This window comes from Gambusia affinis, linkage group LG01 (genome assembly GCF_019740435.1).
Source record: "Gambusia affinis linkage group LG01, SWU_Gaff_1.0, whole genome shotgun sequence".
NCBI lineage: Eukaryota > Metazoa > Chordata > Actinopteri > Cyprinodontiformes > Poeciliidae > Gambusia > Gambusia affinis.
The window spans coordinates 34,545,584-34,566,748 of NC_057868.1; the positions used below are offsets into that span (position 1 = coordinate 34,545,584).

General features: G+C 35.2%; 2 protein-coding genes and 1 long non-coding RNA gene across 4 annotated transcripts; 2 read left to right on the plus strand and 1 right to left on the minus strand.

Moving 5' to 3' along the window:
- Positions 1–1,337: 1,337 nt before the first annotated feature.
- On the plus strand, positions 1,338–5,291 carry pym1 (PYM homolog 1, exon junction complex associated factor). Its single transcript, XM_044129322.1, has 3 exons — positions 1,338–1,662; positions 2,801–2,894; positions 4,085–5,291. Exons 1-3 carry the CDS (start codon positions 1,632–1,634, stop codon positions 4,605–4,607), a joined length of 648 nt encoding a protein of 215 aa, XP_043985257.1. The 5' UTR covers positions 1,338–1,631; the 3' UTR covers positions 4,608–5,291.
- A 1,286-nt stretch (positions 5,292–6,577) lies between these two features.
- On the minus strand, positions 6,578–12,337 carry LOC122838611. The gene is made up of 3 exons (XR_006371928.1): positions 12,142–12,337; positions 9,656–9,841; positions 6,578–9,087 (listed from the first exon to the last, which is right to left on the minus strand). It is a non-coding gene; the product is annotated as an uncharacterized LOC122838611 (long non-coding RNA).
- On the plus strand, positions 9,688–21,044 carry LOC122838588 (matrix metalloproteinase-19-like). 2 transcript variants are annotated; one of them, XM_044129333.1, is made up of 9 exons: positions 9,688–9,804; positions 11,954–12,042; positions 12,120–12,250; positions 12,329–12,541; positions 13,285–13,530; positions 14,248–14,349; positions 15,115–15,279; positions 15,364–15,491; positions 16,949–21,044. In XM_044129333.1, exons 1-9 carry the CDS (start codon positions 9,688–9,690, stop codon positions 17,186–17,188), a joined length of 1,431 nt encoding a protein of 476 aa, XP_043985268.1. In that variant the 3' UTR covers positions 17,189–21,044. The 2 variants fall into 2 exon arrangements, with proteins under 2 accessions (XP_043985268.1, XP_043985277.1); XM_044129342.1 differs by lacking the exon at positions 9,688–9,804 and adding an exon at positions 11,642–11,721 and having other exon boundaries at positions 11,954–12,250.
- The last annotated feature ends 121 nt before the right edge of the window (positions 21,045–21,165 follow it).

The following is a 21,165-nucleotide window of genomic DNA, read 5'->3' on the forward strand; positions in this document are numbered from 1 at the left end:
AGTAAATGGTCAAAACATCAATCAATTAATATTTAAAAATCATATTGGACCAAAATATTAAACTATGTGGAAAGTTTGAAATGCATTTCAAACCAGAACTACTTTCAAAGACCAGAATGAAAATAATTAATATAAATAACAAAATCAGGTAAAATAAATGTTATTCCCAAGCAATTTCTTTCAGTATAAAGCTGATGAAACTCACAAAAACTGCAGGTGTGTCTGTTTTTGGTGAATTTTTGGTTAAAACAAGTTTGTTCTGCATTCAGTGAAGTTATTCACAGTGGGTAGAAAATCTGGAAAGTTTACTCAAGTAAGAGTACCTATACTTCATAATGAAATTACTGAGATATTTGAACTGAGTAAATGTAGCAAGTCAACTCTACTAAGTAATTAAGTTTGTCTATAATGCGTCTTTCAAAGAAAAAAAGAAAAAAGATCATTTTAAAATTACAAGTTTACAAAGCAAGCGGGTCCAATTCATATATGGAAATCTAAAATACAATTGATCCAATTGTATAAAATCCAAATTATCTCAATGGGGGAATTAAATGTTACAACAAATTATCTAAAAGTCTTCAAAGACTTTTTGATGGTGATACTGTGGTTAGCAGTCAGCCTGGCAACGAATATGAAGAGGCCTCTGACTGAACTGTTGTATGACAGTTTCATGACAGTCTAAACCAACAGCTCAAATTCTGATGTGGAGAGATATTTTACAATAATATGTCCTAGATCTCTGTGTAAAGAAGAAGTTGTTTTTATTTCCTTCTTCCTCTGTTCTTTGGTTCTATTCTACATCAATGAAGCTTCCTTTTCAACTGCTCTATAATTTGGTGTTGCAGTTCAGGTATTATTTGAGCTTTTAATATGCTAATTAGCTGCTCCCAGCCGGTAAAAACAATATGCTGTTCCCACGGTTACGCATCATAACAGCAATCCGAAAGTAAAAAAGTAGGAGCAATAATCCTTTAAGCTGTAGGCCTACTGCATTCAAAACCGGAGGGAACAGCATGTTTTGTCTAAACAGAACCAAAGTCTACCAAAGAAGGACAAAACTTGCTGCAACGTTCAAATTTGAAATGCAGCCAAATTTATTTTGCAAAGAGAAAAAAAATTTAAAATCAAAGTTCTTTGAAAACCAGTAAGAATGGTTTTAATAATACTACTAACTATGAAAACGTTCATCAATAACATTTTTGGCTGCCAAATTGTGCAACAACAAAAAAGCCCAATAATTATACCAATGTGTAAATAATTAACTTTAGTAAATGCAAGTTCTCTTGTAAGTTGTCATATTTTTTTACTCTCTTGTTTTTTCTTTAACAACGGGTTTGAGAGTCCAAATCTGGCAACCACACCGTCCACGTCGTCATTTCCGAAGCCGAAGAATAGGGTTCGCTTGGTTCGTGACCTTGCACCGCCCGCCTGAGCTTTTAGTACAATGTCAGTTGCAGTTGCCATGACCGCTCTCACATCGACTGAAATAGCAACTTTTAGGGAAATGTTAAAACAACGGTAGTCGAGCTGCTCCAGCGTGGGATTGAGCCGAGTGAAGGGAAGTTCTGGGTGATAAAATAAAAGGTTCTGAAAGCCCGACTGAGGAAAGCGGAGAAGCGTATTACATCAAAATGGCAACCCCCTATGTGACAGATGAATCTGGTAAGGCTGTTGCATGTGGTAGACATTTGTCCAATTGAAATCAGTTTAATTGAGCATACCCACAGTCTCTCATTGACTTGTGTTTTCTATCTGCCGTGCTCAGAATTTTTGATTTCAATCAATGCATTTAACTCGCATATTGGGTTTTAATGATAGCTTAGCCTGCTAGCTAACACGCTATCTGCAGAGCTAGTTAGCTTTTTGCTATCGCTCTGTGTAATTCACACATGTAAACATTACAGTGAATAGTAAACCTCCTATTACCAGGAACACATATACCCACTCACAGTGAAACTTTATGTTATGATGAGCTTATAACGAAGCTGATTTTGCAGCCTGCTAGCGTAAGTTAGCATCCGGTGTACTACCCCCCGCTATCGTAAAGGATTATATTTCAATTGAAACGATATTTTCTGACTTTATTAGATTTTATTTAAGTTCAATTCTATTAACCCCTTATTGACTAATGAAGCTAATTAGCTTTTACTTGTTTCACTGTGAATACAGCCAAGTGGGTGTATGAATAGCTTGTTGGTTAATAGTGTGGCTCTAAGAATACTATTAGAATTACTTTGGTACCGCCTAGTGGTCAGAGTGTGAACTACAAGTGGCTCATGGAAACCGTTTAGGCTTAATCGCTGCTCTAAAAAAAAATTTTTTCCGCCAAATGCACATTTTCAAGGTCTGTATACTCAGCGATAACTTGATTTTTAAATTAGTAGAGGATTATTTCAATAATTGATTTATCACGCTTAATCCGGTTTAAGCACTTGTCTGGAAGGAATCAGAACTGTCTTTCCAAAAAGTGCCTTTACTCACTTAATACATGATTTCATAAGTTGAAGTGGTTTGGATAGGCTTTTCACTTAATAAATACAATAATAATTCATAGAGTAAGTTAATAAAAGATCAAAGATTTTCTTTTATTTTGAATCAAATGATGGAAAGGGTTCAAAAGCTTCCAAACAAGACAAAATGTTCTTAGTATAGATTTTATTTTACAATTAGTTGGGATATTAAGTAGAGTTTGATCTTAACAAATACTTTTTTACAGACCAATAAAAATAATGAGATAATACTTATACAGCCCCAGTAGAGGGCCAACCAAAGCCTACTTTAAATCCTCTTTTTCCCTCAGGGAAATACATAGCTGCAACTCAGCGACCCGATGGGACATGGAGGAAGCCGAGACGGGTGAAGGATGGTTATGTCCCCCAGGAGGAGGTCCCCGTGTAAGTGCAAGTCCTCCCTCTCTCTGCTTTACACGCACAGTAATTATAAGATGGTTTTATTGCACGTGAGCCGATGCCAGACAGCGTCTCAGCTCCAGAATTACTCAGTTTATGAATGAGGAATGAGGCAGGATGCGGCTCAGAGACCTGCTATAAACAACAGGCTTTTCCTTGAAATTTTGTGTAAGTTTGGCCTCATGAAAGGAATTGACTGTTATATTTTCCACAATGCCATTTAGCCCTGTTTCCAAAGTGCCTCTTTTATCCAACCTTTTAGAGGAGATGTTTTTTGTAGAGTTACTAGACATCAAATCTGATGATTGATCTGATCTTGTTTATGATTTTCGAAGTAGTTTGGATTAGGGCTGCAACTAAAAGACCAAAAAAATGACACATTCTACAGATTTTTCATTTAACCACTTTGTCCTTTTTTAAATACAATACTAGAAATACTTTAAAAGAGGCACATAAACATTTATTCAATTCCTTTTTACAGCTTCCCTTTAGTGCACTCTTGATCATTTGTAGCAAAGGATGAATCTGCAGCTAAAGCTAACTTCTAACATAAAGATGTGAAAATCTCAGCCCTTTCTGCTTCACTTGATATAAATATAACATGATTAATCTGGTGATCATTTATTGGATTAAACTATTCGTAATTGGTCAGCAAAAGTTGCTTAGATCACTTGAACCACATGAAGCTAAAGCTATGCTACTAGAGGAGTTCTGGATAAAACATATTTCTTAAATGTAAAGTGTGTATTTTTTTTTACAGTTTTGCCCGGCTATTTCAGAAAATGGCCTTTTTTAAGTCTGTATTCTTAAGGTAATGATTAATTGATGACTAAATTAGTTAACATTACAGAGTTTTTTCCAGAAAACTTGCTAAGCCCTGTGGTAGGTGCACTATAGTTTTTTTAGTTAAAAAATGTTTAACAAGAAATTTGAAAACACCAATGTTATTGGAAGAAATTAAAAAAGACAAACGTTTAAAAAAAATCAGTAATAAACAAACACTTAGCCTGGTGGGGATGTAAGTAAAGCCTGGTGGCCCGCCAGGCTTATAATCGATTCATTATGATCAATCCAATTAGTCATGTCAACCCTAGTTTGGATTAATTTAGTTGCTCATACTGAAAGATGGTCAAAACAACCGTCCTTACATAAATTGCTTCTTTTTTTTCCCTCAGGTATGAAAACAAATACGTCAAGTTTTTCAAGAGCAAACCCGACCTGCCTCCTGGCATGAGCCCATCAGAAGCAGCTGCACCAAAACAGCAGCAGCAAAAGATACCCGGCTGTGCGGACAGCGAGATGGCCAGTCTGTCAAAGTCGGCGAAACGCAACATGAAACGCAAGGAAAAACGAAAACAGCAGCAGCTCCAGGATCAGGACGGCGAGGCGGAGGCGGAGGTGGATGCAGTGAGCAGCGCCGTGGAGAACGTGTCCATCTCAGAGAGAGGCGAATCTGACACCAAGACCCAGGGAACCACGTCAGTTTCGACACCAGATGAGTCTTCAGCAGCTGCAGCAGCGGGAGCTGAAAAGGCCAAGAAGATCAAAAACCTGAAAAAGAAGCTACGGCAGGTGGAGGAGCTGCAGCAGAAGGTGGACTCAGGGGAAATAAAGCAGCTGACGAAGGATCAGCTGGAAAAGCTGGGCCGCGCCGAGACCTTACGAGAAGAGCTGGAGCAGCTGGAACGCGACTCCTGAACCGGAAAAAAACGGGAGAGTCAGACTAATCATGCAAATTGCAAACCGGAAGGGACCTTTGCAACTTCCAGAAACAGTTTCCCTATTTGACATTCATCATGAATGATGGCAGGAAGCGCAGCTCTAAGGACAGCATGTCTGTGTGGCAGACATCACACCTGTTTTCTTTAGTTTTAGTTTGTGACCCATCTGCAAATATTCATTTTAACTATCTTTTAAACAGATCGTTGTGACTTGTTTTGTGCTTCTATGTTGTTTCCATTTTTTTTTATTTTTAATCCCATCTGGAACCACAGGAAATAAAAACACAAAACTTTGTGAAAGAGGGTTTAGTTTGTGTTCCCCTTAAACAATAACAACACAGCAAAAACAAAAACTCTTACTGAAAATCTTTGGTTTAGTTTCTTAAAACACTTGAAATAAGACAGAACAAACTTGAAAGTAAATTTTCAGCAAGTTATAGGAGTTTGCTTTAGGTAAATAATTTTTTAATATTGATTCCAAAAAGTACTAGTTCCACTAACAGATCATTTCACTTATTATTTCCATGTAATAAGTGAAATAGTCTGTCAATGGAAATAGAACTTTTTACCTATTAATGAAATACTTAAAACAAGCTCTTATATTTTGCTGAAAAGTTACTTCTAAGTTAGTTTTCTTATTTCAGATATTTGTATTAGAAACTAGACAAAAGTACTTGGTAAAATTTTGTTTTTGCAGTGTTTGATGTTGAAATGATTTATCATTGTCTCACTTATGCCACATCTCCACAGTCAGTACAGTAAATAAATCATATATTTGTCTTCTTGTTTCATTAAGTTTTTCTCTTTAAATAACCTGGATGTTACTGTGGCCAGCAGGACAGAGACCCTGAAAAACTGTATGTGTTTGTTGAGAGGAAGATGTGGCTGTATTTTTCTTTTTGCTAATAAATCCCATAATTAGGCGAATAAAGTGAACCTATCCTACCGAGGAGTATTACATGTGTAGCTAAAGACTTATAGATTTTATTTTTCTGTCTTGGAGCTCAATTGTTGGTCAAAACTTATTAAAAACATTCAACAGAATAAAGTTTTGGTTCTTTTTTCTTTCTTAACACGGGCACTGCAGATCAATGATCCAACAAGCAATCTCCAAATATTTTGTGTAAATTTAAGTTATTTAAAAATTAGAAAAGTAATCTGTTTTTTGTTTTATATTTTACAAAACAAATATTTTCGGATGACATTTTTTTACCACCACAGTAAAAGTCAAGTACTTAACTTGCCCGATTGATCTAAATTTTATAGAGAATCTAGGGAGGTAAGTTATCAATTCATGAGTTTATCTAAAGTTGATTAATTTTACCGATCGGCTAACGTTACGCATCTTGCTTTTCGGACCGTTTCCTCCTCCGTCCTGATTTGGCTCCGCCGCCATTTTTGTTTCTGTTTCAACGGCTCCGCTTACTGATGACCAGCAGCGCCGCCTGCTGGATGGAGGCCAAACTGAAATACTAAATTAAGGTCTGAGCTAACGTTATTAGTTTATTGATTGGAATTAATTTTAATCTAATGAACTATTGATAAGTCGATTAATTGTTTGCCTCCTTCTGTTCTCAGATATTGTTGTTGCAGTTTATTTACGAAAAGTGTTGCAAAAAACATGATTTTCTGAATGATTTTTGCACCAATTTAAGCTCACAGCTCTGTTTTTTTTTGTTTTGTTTTTTTGTTTTTTTAAATAAAATCCACTTATGTTTCATAAATTATTGTTCCACCTTTCTTTCCTGGCACAGATGCTGCAAGAACTAAGCTGAACCAGTTAATTCTTCATCACCAGACTGAATGGGTTTCATGCTAGAATGTAGCATTTCCTTTCAGCACAAGCTTCTTCCTAAAAATGAAATTTCTGCTTTGGTTTCATATCTTCAAACAAACCCTTGATATGTGCATGTCATTATCCAGACAATAAAAGTTATTCCCAGAAGGCTGTGAGTTTTTCATTGCATTGTTGAACTGCTCTCCAAACACTTTTTTTATTTTTTGCTCTTGTCAGGTCAGCCAGTCATTGCCCTCATTTTGCTCAAAACGATTCAATAAAACTTTTTTAGCTCACATTCTCCATCAAAATTTAACCTAAACAAAGATTCTAATTCAGCCTTTGGTTGTCTATTTTAATAAACTTAAACTTAAATAGCTTGCTTTGTCTACATTTAGACTCCAAAGGAAACCTCTGGGAGGAGAGTTCTTCAAATTTAACTTTTGACATTTGAGAATAGAATTAGATATTCTTTATTATCTCTCAGTGGGGGAATCGCATGCTGATTCACACAAAGGTAAAATATGAAGAAAAAATAAACAATCACTGTATTGTGAGGTCAAAGTTACAACATAAGGAACAATACTGTGCAGTTACTGAAAAAGTTTCAAAGAGATTTGCACCTGAGTAGAATAATGTTTCTATTTTTTCTATTTTTCTATTCAACATCATTTTAAAAATTTACAAAATATGTCTGATTTTACAAAATCCTATTTACAAAAGAATATGCAGATGATTGTGCAAATAACAGCAAAGATATAAAATGAGAATGCTTTTTTTTGTCAGCTCAACAAAATAACCAACAAACAACAACAACAACAACAATAATAATAATAATACATTTAAATATTATTTCTTGTGTCTTTTTTAAAAATTTTTACCTGCTCAATTACAATCTAAATTAAAACCACGAAAATTGTCAGAATATTGGCAGTCAAAATCTTTTACATATTTTTATGGCATAATTACTTTTCTTTCTGCCCACTTTGGGTAAAGTGTTACTGAATACACTTTACTCAAAGTGAAACAAAAGAAAATTGTTTCATATCCTCCAGGTCAGCAGGAGAGGTCTAATAGCAGATGCAAAGTCTGCTTATACCTTGCAGAGGCGTCCTGAAGTATTTGGTAAATTATTCCAATGTCTTATTTATCCTGATTAAAAAAAGGGAGACCCCAGTAACAGTAAAGGATAATCAATGTTTTTATATCCTATTGCATGCAGTTACAATTCAATTTAGAAAAATTTAAGAAGCGTCCCAATCTTGTCCTTCACGACATTGGTTCTTATGCGGTCGCTGAGCGTTGGAACACAAATGTACACGGTGCATTGAGTAAAAAGCGACGTATTCATATGTGTGCCATTGGGGTTCTTGTGGTTTGTGTTGTAAAGCATCGTGTGGTCAACAAGAATAGAAAGGCATTATATGAATGCAGCCATTTCTTTCTCTCTGATGAATGTAGTTAACTTAAAGGCACAGCTCCAATAAGAGCAGTCAGTATCTTACCTGCAGTGGGTAACCTTCTGGGCATCTTGACTTTGATACAATGAAAATTAAGTTCATCGCCAGAACATAAGCTGCAGACAATCAAACATCAGGAGAAACTGATCGTTTTTAGTGGACAACTGCTTGTATCTGCTTACAGATGAGGCTTCAGTTATATTTTCCATAATTGTATTACATACTGCTCAATTTTGATCTACATTACATTTCTGTTGTGCTTGAAATAAAAGTTCACAGATTATGAAACCTGTAATACTTTTAAAGGGTATTTATTAAACCTCTTTAATCAATTTGAAACAGCGATTGTTAATAACCAATACTAGGACATAAACTAAACCTCATAGCTTTGTAAAATTCAAGAATATATCAACATATGCTGTTGGTAATCAATCATGCAACATATTTTCATAGTTTTCTAAGTACACTGAAAAACACAATCACACCAAGAATTTTTTTAACAGTTTCTAATCCAAATATTATATTACTTTGTAATATTATAAAACTAACTAACAAGTAACTTTTAAGCAAGATATAGGAACTTTTAAGTCAATAATGAATTAATATTGTTGCAGGTTATGTCACTTATAATAACACGTTTCCCCCATTTTATAAGTGAAATAATCTAAAAGTGAAAGTAGTACTTTATATTCAGGAATTATCTACTTGAAACAAGCTTGTTTATCTTACTGAAATGTTACTTTTAAGTTAGTTTTGTCTCATGTCAAGTGTAATAAGATATTTGCACTAGAAACAAAGCAGAAATACTTTGTAAGACTTTGTGTTTCTGTAGTGTACATCAAATAACACTTTCATTAGTCATCTGTAACTTGGCTTAATCTAATGGAGGAGAAAAAAAACAGTTAAAAAGTTTAAGGGAATAGAGAAAAATCTTTTATCTTTCTCAGAAGGACTAAATTATGCGTTATCATTAATATTAGCCGTTTTTTAAAAACATGGTTGGAGATTACAGACTGACTTTTTCTCTCCTCTCAGTTTTTATGAGCCATTGTTTCTCAATGAGACTGAAAACGAGACGTTCTCTGTCACTGATTTGTTGCAATGGTTACTTGGAGGCGTCGCTGGTTTCTCTTGAATGCGATCCTACATTAAGAAGCGAAATAACAAGCGGTTCCTCTTGTCCCTCTGGGGAATATGTGGTCACTTGTTTTTTTCACAAACTGAAAACAATGAAGCAACAAAAAAAAAAAACAGAATCAGATTCTGCTGGAGAAGCTGCAAGACATGCAAATATGAAACAATTCCTCGCTCACACGCATTCGGGATGATTCAAGCTTCCTCAGCTTATCAGTAACATGTTTCTTGTTTTATACTCAAATGTTTATCTGTTCACAGTCAGCACCTTTCATTACTGGCAGGAAGCTTGCCCCCTTTTCTCAACAGCCCTAATCCCAAAATTTGCTTCCTTTGAAGTAAACGGCATGTCTGAGTTATTTTTGCACACGTCAAGGGGCTCAAAATGATGGTGTGCGAAGACTTGATCATGCAGTTTGTGCCTGAAATTAGCATGTTTTTTTTCTATACTCCACACTTCACATTCCTTGTCAAGGTTTTATTGTGTGGTTAGGAGGCATGTCTGGAGCAAATACTCGCTATAAAAACAAGTGCCCAAACTAACCAGCTTCAGCACAGTTGTCAAAGGGCTAATTTACAGAGGATGACTGTGGCTAGAGCAAGGAAGATAGAGCATTAATACATGCATTAAGTTAAAAAAAAATATCAACATACTTTATTCTAGCCAGTTTTGTTTTTCATCTGTGATGGGAAAGGATCCAGAGTGGAAAATGTTCTGCAGACTGGAGCTAATGGTGCTTCTTGTTTTGCTGACAACAGCTTCATCTATTGCTCTGAGCAGCAAGGACCTCACCGAAGCAGTGGTAAGAACAAACAAAACCGTCTGCGGCTGGAGTTTTACTGCAGATAGAGGGAATATAAAAGCAATTAATGAAAACTCAGCTTAATACTCAATTATTTAAATGTTTATTGGATTTTTATTGTCATCATTAATTGGATAAATAAGTTTTTTAAAGGTTTGTAGAGTATATTCTGTGTTTTACACAGTATTCATACCCCTTGAAGTTGTAAACATTTCGTCATTGTAATGACATAAATTCAACATGAATTGGACTTTTTTTTTTCCATAATGCTTTTGTTTTAAGCTCCAAATGGAAACAGATCAAAAATAAAGTTGTGAAATGTTTAAAATGTAATAAGTTTATATAGTAATATCCTGAGTTTTGAACATCTCATTCACTGGCAGGCAAAGAAAATTCAATGTGCTTCTGGTTATTTATATAGCACTAATTCATAATGAATCTCAAGGCAATTTGAAACAAAATTACTTTACATGCATTCCAATTGATAGTTATCAAACAATACATTGATTATAAGATAAGTTGTTTAAAAAAGAAAAAAAAATCTATCTAAGGAAACCCAGCAGATCCCAGTGAGTCATTATCTCAGCAATATCCCAAGGTTTGCTATTATGTAATTTGATTTTGATAATTTCATATTGATGACTAAAATATCTGCCTTACATTCAACTTAGTGAAGTTTTCTGTTATGAAAATATTCACCAATCAGATCTTTGATGTACGATGGAGTTTGATTATTAAGAGCTTTATAGGTGAGAAGGAGAAGCTTACATTATATTCTGGGTTTAACAAGGAGCCAGTGAAGGGAAGCTGAAATAGGAGATCTCTCTTTTTGAACTCTTGCTGCAGCATTTTGGATCAGCTGAAGCTTTTAACTCCATTTTGTGGACTTTGAGATAGTAAAGAAAACTTCAGCTTTGAAGTAGCAAATGCATGAACCAGTTTTTCAGCAGCGCGACAAAATATTTCTAATTTAGGCAATATCCCAGAGATTAAAATAGGAAATGATAGAAACTTGTTCAATATGGGACTTCAATTACATAATCTGGTCAAAAATAACACAGAGGTTCTTTACTTTATTCTTGGAGGCCAATGCAAAACTATCCAGACTAATCAGTTTCTGTTTTGACCTTTATGTCTTTAGTCTACCAAACTAACATCAACATTTATTGATAAATATAGTTGAGTATCCTCAGCATAACAGTGAACATTTATCCCGTGTTTTCTGATGATTTTACCAATTTGAAATATGGCAAAACTAACTTACAATATTTTTTCAGCAACATAGAAACTTGTTTTAAATGAGTAATTCCTTAACAATGATTTTATACTATTTTAAATATTCAAAATTACTAGTTCCTCTGGCAGATTATTTTGCTCAATAACATTTAGGAAAATGTTTTGTTTCAAGTGTACTAAGATATTTGAACTAGAAGCTAGACCAAAAATTACTTGACAAGGCTTTGTGTTTTAGCAGTGTGTTTGCATGACTTCATCATTTGGGTTTAATTGGACTAAAATCCAATTACAAATTTTCCCTCAAAGATGTGAAAAAGGGGATTAATATTAATATTAAATGAATATTGAAACGAAATACTAGTATTTCATTTCAAGTTAACACATAAAAAATGTTTGTTGTGTTAAATTAATCAATTCTTGTAAAGATAACATACGAAATAATTTTGTTTTGTGTGAACAAAATTTAGTTGAGTGAATTAACACACCGATACCTCTCTTGGCCATAAGAGGGCAGTAATGCAACAATAAAACGGCACTAAGAGAAAAACCAGTTTAAACCGGTTTAGTCATGTAAGTTAGATTGAACGTTGCTGTTCACGAATCTTATCTATTTGACTAAGCTTTTAGTGATTTTGTAAACAAAAACAAGCAGGAATTTCAGTCTCTACATCTGAAAAGCTGGTAGAAACTCCTCATTCCAGATTTACGGCTGTAATTTCAGAAAAAAACGTGGTTCAGTTTTGTCACTTGCCCAGTCTTTAAGATTTGTAAAACATCATTTACTTCACTGGAATTACATACACAATCAAATACAGTGAAGATCGTGATCGTAACGTGGCAGTAACCCTTCCCTTGAGGGTTCAATAAATTGATTTGGCGTCCAGCTGTTAAACTGATTGCTTTTTTCTTTTAGGCATATTTAAGGAAGTATGGCTACCTGCACATCCCACTGGACAACACACATCTCAACCCTCCACCTGAAAAAATAGAGGAGGCCCTGAGGTGACGCTAAATGAGGTTCACATCCTCATTTATTATTCAATGAAATCAATGAGAGTTAAGTTTAATGTTCATGTCAGAATCTTTCAGAAAGTATCCAACCTTCAAGTATCTGGAATCCTGGATTCATCCACACTGGAAATGATGAGGCAGCCCCGCTGCGGTCTGGAAGACTCTTTCACAAACAATTCTCTCAAATATCGAATCATGGGTGGGTATCTTTCCTCTGTGAAACACGTTCACAGACCAGTGAAGTGTGTAAGCATTAACTGTGGTTACTATTGAACAGGTTACTGGCGGAAGAAGATGCTGACGTATCGCATTTATAATTACACCCCCGACCTGGGCTCAGCCAAGACCCGGCAGGCCATCCAGACCGCATTCAAGTACTGGAGCGACGTCTCGTCTTTAAGGTTCAGGGAGCTGCATCAAGGAAGGGCAGATATAAAAATCTCCTTTCACACAAAAGACAAGTCGTGCCCCGTGCCCTTTGATGGACGAGGTGGGAGAAACATTAGATCACCTCACAAGTTTGTAGACATTTCTGCTGTTTTAAAGGTGACCTATTATGCCTCCTTGAACAGATTAGGATGGGTCTATGGGCTACACAAAACATGTTCTTTACATGATTTTTTTTTTTTTTTTTGCACAAAATATTTCTTAGATATTGTGGTTTTACTCTACTTTTCAACCTATTTAGAGCTCCGTTCAGAATGAGCTGTTTTAGGGCGTCTTGTTACTTTAAATCAAAATAGGTTGCTGCTAGCCACGCCCCCTAACTCAACGTTCATGCCTGCACTTGAAAATGGCTGCTAACAAATGTGCAATTATACAACAGTATATCTTTGAAAAGCATTAGTAGAGCCTCCTGCACAATAGTAAGTCAACAACGAAACACTTGTGTTTTCCAGCAGCCATTGTAGAGTGCATACAGTGGTAAAACCAGTTGACCAAACACTTAGCTCCACTCGGGTTGCTAGGTAACAAGCTGGGCTCTGCTGGGGTTGCTAGGTAACAGTGCAGTGCCCATCAAATGTGACTTAACATTTGGGACGTTTTTGAAAAGGCTCATTTTCCAGACACCAAAAAACATGAACTTTTTGCCAAATATCGACTGGGTGTTTTTTTAGAGGCAGTTGAGACACAAATGGAAGTACAATTGTCTGCAAAATGTTTTGCATGAAAGGTCCCCTTTTAAGGTGGCATTTGAAAAAGAGTGAGATGACATTCTTTCTTCATCTATAGGTCATGTTTTAGCGCACGCTGATGCTCCCGAGTCAGGCATCGTGCACTTTGATGAAGATGAGCTGTGGACAGAGGGGAAGAGCTCCGGCTCCAACCTGAGGATTGTGGCGGCTCATGAGATCGGTCACGCTCTCGGCTTGGGCCACTCGCAGTACTACAGCGCGCTTATGGGACCCATTTATATTGGATACCGCACGGACTTTAAGCTGCATCCGGATGATATAAAAGGGATCCAAGCTTTGTACGGTAATGCTTGAATCTGATGAAAGAGAAATTAACTGTCTTTATTAAAGAACGCAAAAACTAATTTTATGTGATCTGTTCACACTTTTAGCTTGTGATCCTTTTTCTCTCCTGCTCAGAAAAAAAAGAAAACACTCTGTACCCCTAAATACAGTAGTCGATTTGCCATGTGACCATGCAGACAGAGATCAGGTTCACACAGCAAGCAAATGTGACCAAAATCAATTTTTATTGCACAAGTGTGACCTATATCCAACTTTTTCACGGCAGTCTATGTTTATGCCAAAAAACTGAGAAATTTTTAGATTAATCTCAGAAATATTCTAGAAAAACATGGAAATTTTAGACTTTTGGAAACTTTTGTTCTAGCCAATTTTTAGCTTTTCAAACTCAGAAATATCTGACTACATATCCAAATAGACTTCTCTACTGAAATTCCTGTTAATGCTTCCCAAAAGGCCATCGCTATTAGTTATGCTTTCTTTTTATTAGTTTCCTTTGTGTTGTCATGATCTTAAAACCTGCTCAATTCATAGACATCATACATAATGCTCACTTCTTTTTAAGATAATTGTTCTTTTAAAATTGTGCTTTAGCTTTAAAACATAAAAGGTAAAGCTGATAAAAATCTATTTAGATTTATAGTTTATTTGCTTCTAAAATATGACTTTCCTCTTTAAACAGCAGTTCACATAACATGCAGTTGTTTCTGTCTTTCAGGAAAACCAGAGAACAGTCCTCCATCTGTGATTCCTCACCAGCCAGTGCCACGAGGTGCAGCCCCAGATCCGTGCAAGGCCAAACTGGACGCAGTTATGTTAGGTACAGAGACTCTGGTGCTCAGTTAGCTCTATATTGTACTTAAGTAAAACATTAATGTCTTTGCTATCATTTCATCAAAAATTATAGTTCTGAGTTTGAAAAGCCAAAAATCTACAAGAAAAAGCTAAAAGAAATTCTGGAATTAATCACAGAAATTTTCTAGGAAGACAAGGAAATTTCTGAATTTGAAAAGTTTAAAATGTGCAAGAAAAATCTCAGAAATTCTGCAATTAATCTCTGAAGTTTTCTACAAAAAACGTGGACATTTATAAGTTTGGAAAACTTAACATTTGCAAGAAAAAGCTCTGAAATTCCGAGATTAACTCAGAAAGTTTCTGGGGAAAATACGAAAATTCCTGAATTTGAAAAGTCTGAAATTTGCAAGAAAAAAACTGAAATTCTGAGAATAATCTCAGTTATTTTTGCTGGGAGAAAATTTCAGAGCTTGAAAAGTCAAAAATTTGCAAAAAATAAACTCGGAGATCTTCCAGATTTGTCCCAGGAGATTCAGAGTTTTTTTTCTCACAAATTTTTGACTTTTCAAAAATTTATGAAATACATTTCAGAATTTTGGAGGGATTTTTTATTTTTTTTTTTTTAGGAAATGTTCAACTTTTCAATTTCTAAATTTTTCTAGAAGATTTCTGAGACTAATCTCAGTTCTTTGGGGGACATTTACTCTTCCTTTGTTTTGTATCTAGAATGGCCATAATACTTTACTTCTACAAGAGGAAGTACGTAATCTTTCTGCTGTTTTCTCCTCAGCTCCTCCGAGTAAGACATATGTGTTCAGTGGTCAGTATGTGTGGACGGTGTCCAGCTCCGGCTACAACACTCCCACTGTGATTTCTGCTCTGTGGAAGGAGCTGCCAGGAAGCATCGATGCAGCTGTTTATTCTCAGCGGACTGGCAAATCTTACTTCCTGAAAGGTGGATCCAGTTATTTTTACTGGCCATGTTTTACTCGTAACAAAGAAAGTCTCTGTGGTTTTTACATGTCTTTCTGCCTTTCAGGAGACAAAGTGTGGAGGTACACTGGCTTCAAACTCGACAGAGGATTCCCTAAACGTATGACCAACATTCCCGGAAATATCGACTCAGCTCTTTACTTCCCCAAGAACAAGAAGCTGATCTTTTTGAAAGTAAGAAACAGAAATAGGGCTGCAACTAAAAATTATTCTAATCAATTATTCTATTGACTATTGTGACTACTAATCAGATAAAAATCACTGGCACATTCTGCACATTTTTCATTCAGCCTCATAATACTAGAAATACATTAAAGGATGCAAATAAACAAATCATTCAACTCTTTTTGCATGATAAAATAAACATTTTATCACCTAAAATACAGTAACATCATTTGTTTAGTGAATGCTTCATCATTTGGAGCAAAGGATAGAGCTGCAGCTAACAAAAACCTTTTACAATCAACATGAGAAAAGTGCAGCCCTTTCTGGTTGACTTCACACCAATATAGAGCTGATCTGTTGATCATTTTTAGATTTACCAATTTATAACTGGACAGCAAAATGTGCTTTACATAATTTCTACAAGGTGAAATCAAAACTTTGCCACTTGACTTATTCTGGCCAGAACATATTTACAAAGCATGTATCTTTTTTAATATTAAATGCAAAATGTATTTTTTATTTTATTTTTTTACATTTTTGGCTTGTTTACTCATCTAAGAAGGTTGGTCTTTTAGCAAATGGCTTTTTTGTGTCTGTATGCTCCAGTTTATGATTGATTACTAGATTAGTTGATTATTTCAATCTCAATTAATCTGCTTAATCGCTTCAGTCCTGTTCTCAATAACAGTGATGTCAAATTCATTATCATTTTGGGCCACATAAAGAGCAAACTGCTAACATTTCTCTTCGCTCAGTTAGTACTTTTTAATAAAAAAAATATTTTATTTATTTTACAGTTTTGGTCTAATTGCGCTTGCCGGTGTTCTTTCAGCAAATTGACTCTTTTGGAGTCTGTATGTAACCGTATCCTTTGTGCTGGTTTTATTGCGTAATCAGGCCGTGACACAGTTTGTCTTTAAAAAGGACGGCTTCTTGATTTATTCTGACGAGAACATACAGAAAACAACCGAGTTATAAGCTGCCCGCTCCAAGTCCTACACAAAACAAAAGTACATAACAAAAAATGACTTAATAGATAAATAAACTGGATGTATTTAGATGAAAAATAAACAGCACACACCTTTCCCGCAGGACAACATGACAAAAGGGGACGGTTTAAGGGACGCAAACAATTTAAACACAATACCACAGAAGAAGAAATAAAAAAGAGGGGCTTCCGATCTTAACGTAACAGTTAAAACAATGAGAGTTTTTTTAGAGGCGTTTCAATCACGTAAGGAACAATACAAATAACCAAAACAAAGACATTTTGTGTAATTATAACAAAAGAGAAATACAACCAGGTTACATGTAAATTTCAGTTAGCCGATGAATATTAAATTAATCATTTAAATAATCCATTCATCACTATTAATCCGATTAATCGTTTCAGCCCCAAACAGAAACCGCCTTTCCGTCAATTTACTCTGTTTTGCGTTAAATAATTACGTTTCTCTCCATTTTAGGGCTCTGGATACTGGCCGTGGGATGAATTTGGCCCCACGGACCTCCGTTCGTACCCCAGACCGATCGGGAATCTCTTCAATGGGGTTCCCAGCAACACGGATGCTGCCGTGACGTGGACAGACGGCTATGTGTACATGTTTAAAGGCAGCCAGCACTGGCGTGTGAACCAGAAGAATCAAGTAGTGGAGAAGAAGTATCCTCAGGACACGGCATCTAACTGGATGCAATGCGACGACTGAGCCACTAGAGGCCGCCAGGCGTTCAACACAGGCATAATCTGCACATTGTTTCAACAGCAAAGAGGGAAGATTTGACCCAGATTTTTGCATTTCTTGGAGATTCAAGAAATATACTGTTACTATAAACAGTTCACAGACAAATAGAGGACACCGTATTACTGCAATAAAAGTTAGAATAACACATGACAGATATTTATAGTCATATTTTTAATATTTTTTCTCACTTATTTAGTCAGTATTGTAGTCAGTGAATGTTACCCTGAAACAGTGTCTCCCTAGTGTATTTTACTGTATTCTTGTTTTTATATTTATTCTGTGATTTATGTAGATTGTATAAAGTAGGTTGCGTTAGCTAATGAAATCTTACCTGCCTTGTCAAATTGATTAAAATAAACTGAAAGTATACTGTTGAATTGTTCATAAACTGTATGAAGAGACAAATAACATTATTTTCCCTAACTGTCAGAAATCAGTCAAGACTTAACATTTCCTGTTTTAGGTCATTTAGGATTATTAAATTACATCTATTTGCTAAATGCCAGATTAAGAGAAATTAAGAGCTTTTAAAACTGTGCTTTCTTTAAAATCAGATTTATATACATTAAGATTACCTCTTTAAACAATATAAGAAAGTGCAACGATGATGTCATAGCTTTGGAAGGTTCTGATAGGTCAATTTGAAATGTTTGAGTTAAATGAAGGCTCATTTGAAGATGTGAACATCTCAAACACGTCGATTCCTCGTGTAACATCATAGGAAAATCTAAAGAAATCAGCCAAGAATAAGTTTGCCTCATTTTTGAGGAATAATTTATATATGCAAGTACAAACAGTATATGAACTGATTGTCATTATCAACATTAAAGAAAGTCCTGTGCCAACATGAGCTGAAAGGCAACTCAGCAAACAAGAAGCCATATGGACTCAGAATTTTATGGCAATAGTTTGTGGTACTATTGAGACAACAATAAAAGTATGATTTAAAAAAAACAACTATTTATTCCTCATTTTTTAAATTTTTGCATGGCAGTGACTACATAGCAGAGCATTCATAGTGCCACAAACACAAATATTATTCTTGAAAAACATTCCCATTTGAAATGGGCTTCTTCACCAGCTATTTAAAAAAAGTGGTATTTATCTCCTTAAATTGCACACAGTATCTGCATTTAATCATATTTCTGAATTTACTGATATTTACTGATGCTCTCATGGAACAGTGGAGAAAACATCAATAACTGAAATTCGTTACAATCTGTTAAATGCTTTTGTCTACTTGGTGGAAAAACGATGAAAACCGTGAAGTTCAGAGAGGCAGCATTATGATGAGGAATTGGTCAGGAGTTGAAACTTGTGCATAAATGGGTCTTCAAAAAGGACAATGTGTCCAAGCAAACAAACAGATTAATAATTACAAAGTAGCATAAGGACAACAAAGTGAAGATTTTGGAGCAGGATTACAAAAACCTGATTTTTAGTCTCCGGGAAAATTTGTTAGCAGAGCTAGCAAAGCTATTCATGCAGTTTAAAATGAAAGTTAACCAAACATTAAAGAAATGTAAATAACCTTCGGAATTTGAAGCAACAGCTATTTAAAAAAATTCAGTATTTTATTATTTTCCTTTTTTTTTCCCCACCAGGGATTCTTTTGTGGGCTCTAGTGTCCCTTATTTGAAATTATTTTTGTATTTAACAAACAGAATAAAAAAAGGATTCAAGTATCTGTTTTCAACTTTAGATTACTGAGCTGTCTGCCTTACTTTCACCTGTCAGTGAGTCAGACAAGGTGAATCCACCTGCGTGGTGGATGATGCAGAACCTTTACAGGATTTGGATTAGTTGTTAGAAAGTTTACCTTCCAAGCAAACAATCTGTGGATGGATTAGCATGTTGATCTAATGAAAGCGGACTGGATCACTGGAGAGATCGTCCACCTCAGGTGATTCCTGATAACGTTAGAATAATTTTAAAATGACAAATATTTGAGTTTACTGTTGTTTAAAGTGAAAAAGGCAACATAAAATCTGCCAAACGCAGCAATCTTTGTTGCAAGAACAATCTAAAAATATTTTAAAATGTATTCTGGTCAAGATAGCAACCATAACAATAACTCTTAAATTTAATAAAGATTTCTTAGTGCATTTAAGGAAGTGACTTGGCAATTTATTCAGTTTACATGGCAGAGAGAAACTAAATGTTTTCAGAATTATGTCACTATGACAAATACTGTATTTTGTGCATCTTGCAAATCCAAATCGCTCAGTTTGTGTTGTTGAGAAAACAGCAACTACATCTAAAACAAGTCTTCTTTTTTTCTTTTCCATGGATGGATTTTTATTTCTAGTTTGCATTAATATAAAATAAAACAATGTAATTAAAAAAAAATAATTTTAATAAACTTAAACTAAGATATAACAAAAACTCTGAGGCTTTGGTCCAACTCAACATTGTAATAGTTTATAGTCCACAGTTAAACAATTTTATTCACATTTACTTTGAGCAAACTAACTTTTTTCTTAGTCAAGCGAGCTGGGAATGTCCTGATCAAGATTTTTTTTGGACCTACAGACAGATCCAAGTAATTTAGGCATCTACAAATGTCATTTTTAAAATTGGTTTTCACATTAAAAACCAATCAAATCAATGCCATGTATAGGCTTGTAAACCATCAATTTCATTATCTACATATCCCTTTATTTTACATATGCAGTATTTATTTTTGCCTATTTTGTCCCAAAAGGATCTTGACAGCTTTAATATGCTGTCAACACAGGCATAACTTAGTTAAAAATTTACATTTTGTTCTCTCAGTACAACCACATCCTTCAATTTGCTACTGCTAATGTTTTCCTGCTCAGCAGTTTCCCAAAGTGCTAAGCTAATGTTAGCATTGTTCTCTATTGTGATATGACTTGTTGATAACTCAGTGTGGTTCCAGCTAGTGGAAAGCCAACAGTACAGAAGTTTCTGCTTCAAAAACTTAGCTTCTAGTTGTGTGCAGGGAAGCTACAGCAGCCAATTTCTACTTTTGTTTCTGCAAACATCCCTCGAAGTCTTGAAAAACAGTCACTTTGTTAGGAAAATACCCAACAAAATAATATGCAGAGCCTATAATACAGTATAAAAACTAACACAGTTTGCAAGTCTTGCACATAAAAATTGGCTGCCATGTTTAAAAAATCTGAAGCACAAACTGTGACCGAAAAGCTTGTTGGCTAACATCATGGAACCAGCTGACATGAAATCCCAGCCAGTCCAAGAACAACAGCTGTTGGGAGTTGAGTTTGACCAACGTTGTTCTAATATGCCCTGATCAGGACATCCATATATTTGCCCAAATAAGATATGGTTTGGATCTGGATGCATCAAGTGGCATGGACTGTTCCAAATATGAAGAAAATTGTTTTAAAGGAGACCTAATATGCAAATTCACATTGTGCATGTTTTTATACCTCCACTTGGGCCTGAGCGCTTAAAAAAATTTTTTGGTACTAAGTTAATGTTTTTAGGTATCTGGAAAATGAGCCATTTAAAAAAAACCTCCTAAACCTGAACACATGCCACAATCAATGGGCACTGTGTCGTTACCTAGCTGAGCTCCAGCATGTTTGGTCAGCTGGCTTTATTGCTGTATGCACTGTACAATGGCTGCTGGAAAAGTCAAGTGTTTTTTAGTTGGCTTACCGTCCAGAAAACAGTATCTGCATTCTTATTGGTTGTGCAGCAGGCTCTACTGTCCCTCCTTCTTTTCAAAGGAGGAACTCAAATAGGTAGAATGGAGAAAATCTAAGAATGATTTTGTGCAAAAAAATTGTAAAGAACACATTTTTTATAACTCGCAAGGCCAATCCTAACCTGGTTAGAAGTATAAAAGGTCACCTTTAAGAAAGAAAGGTTTTTTGATATTTACATCTAACAGCACACTTTCTTTAAGGTGAATACAACTGTTGTGAGAATAAAACTTCTCAAAGAATGTT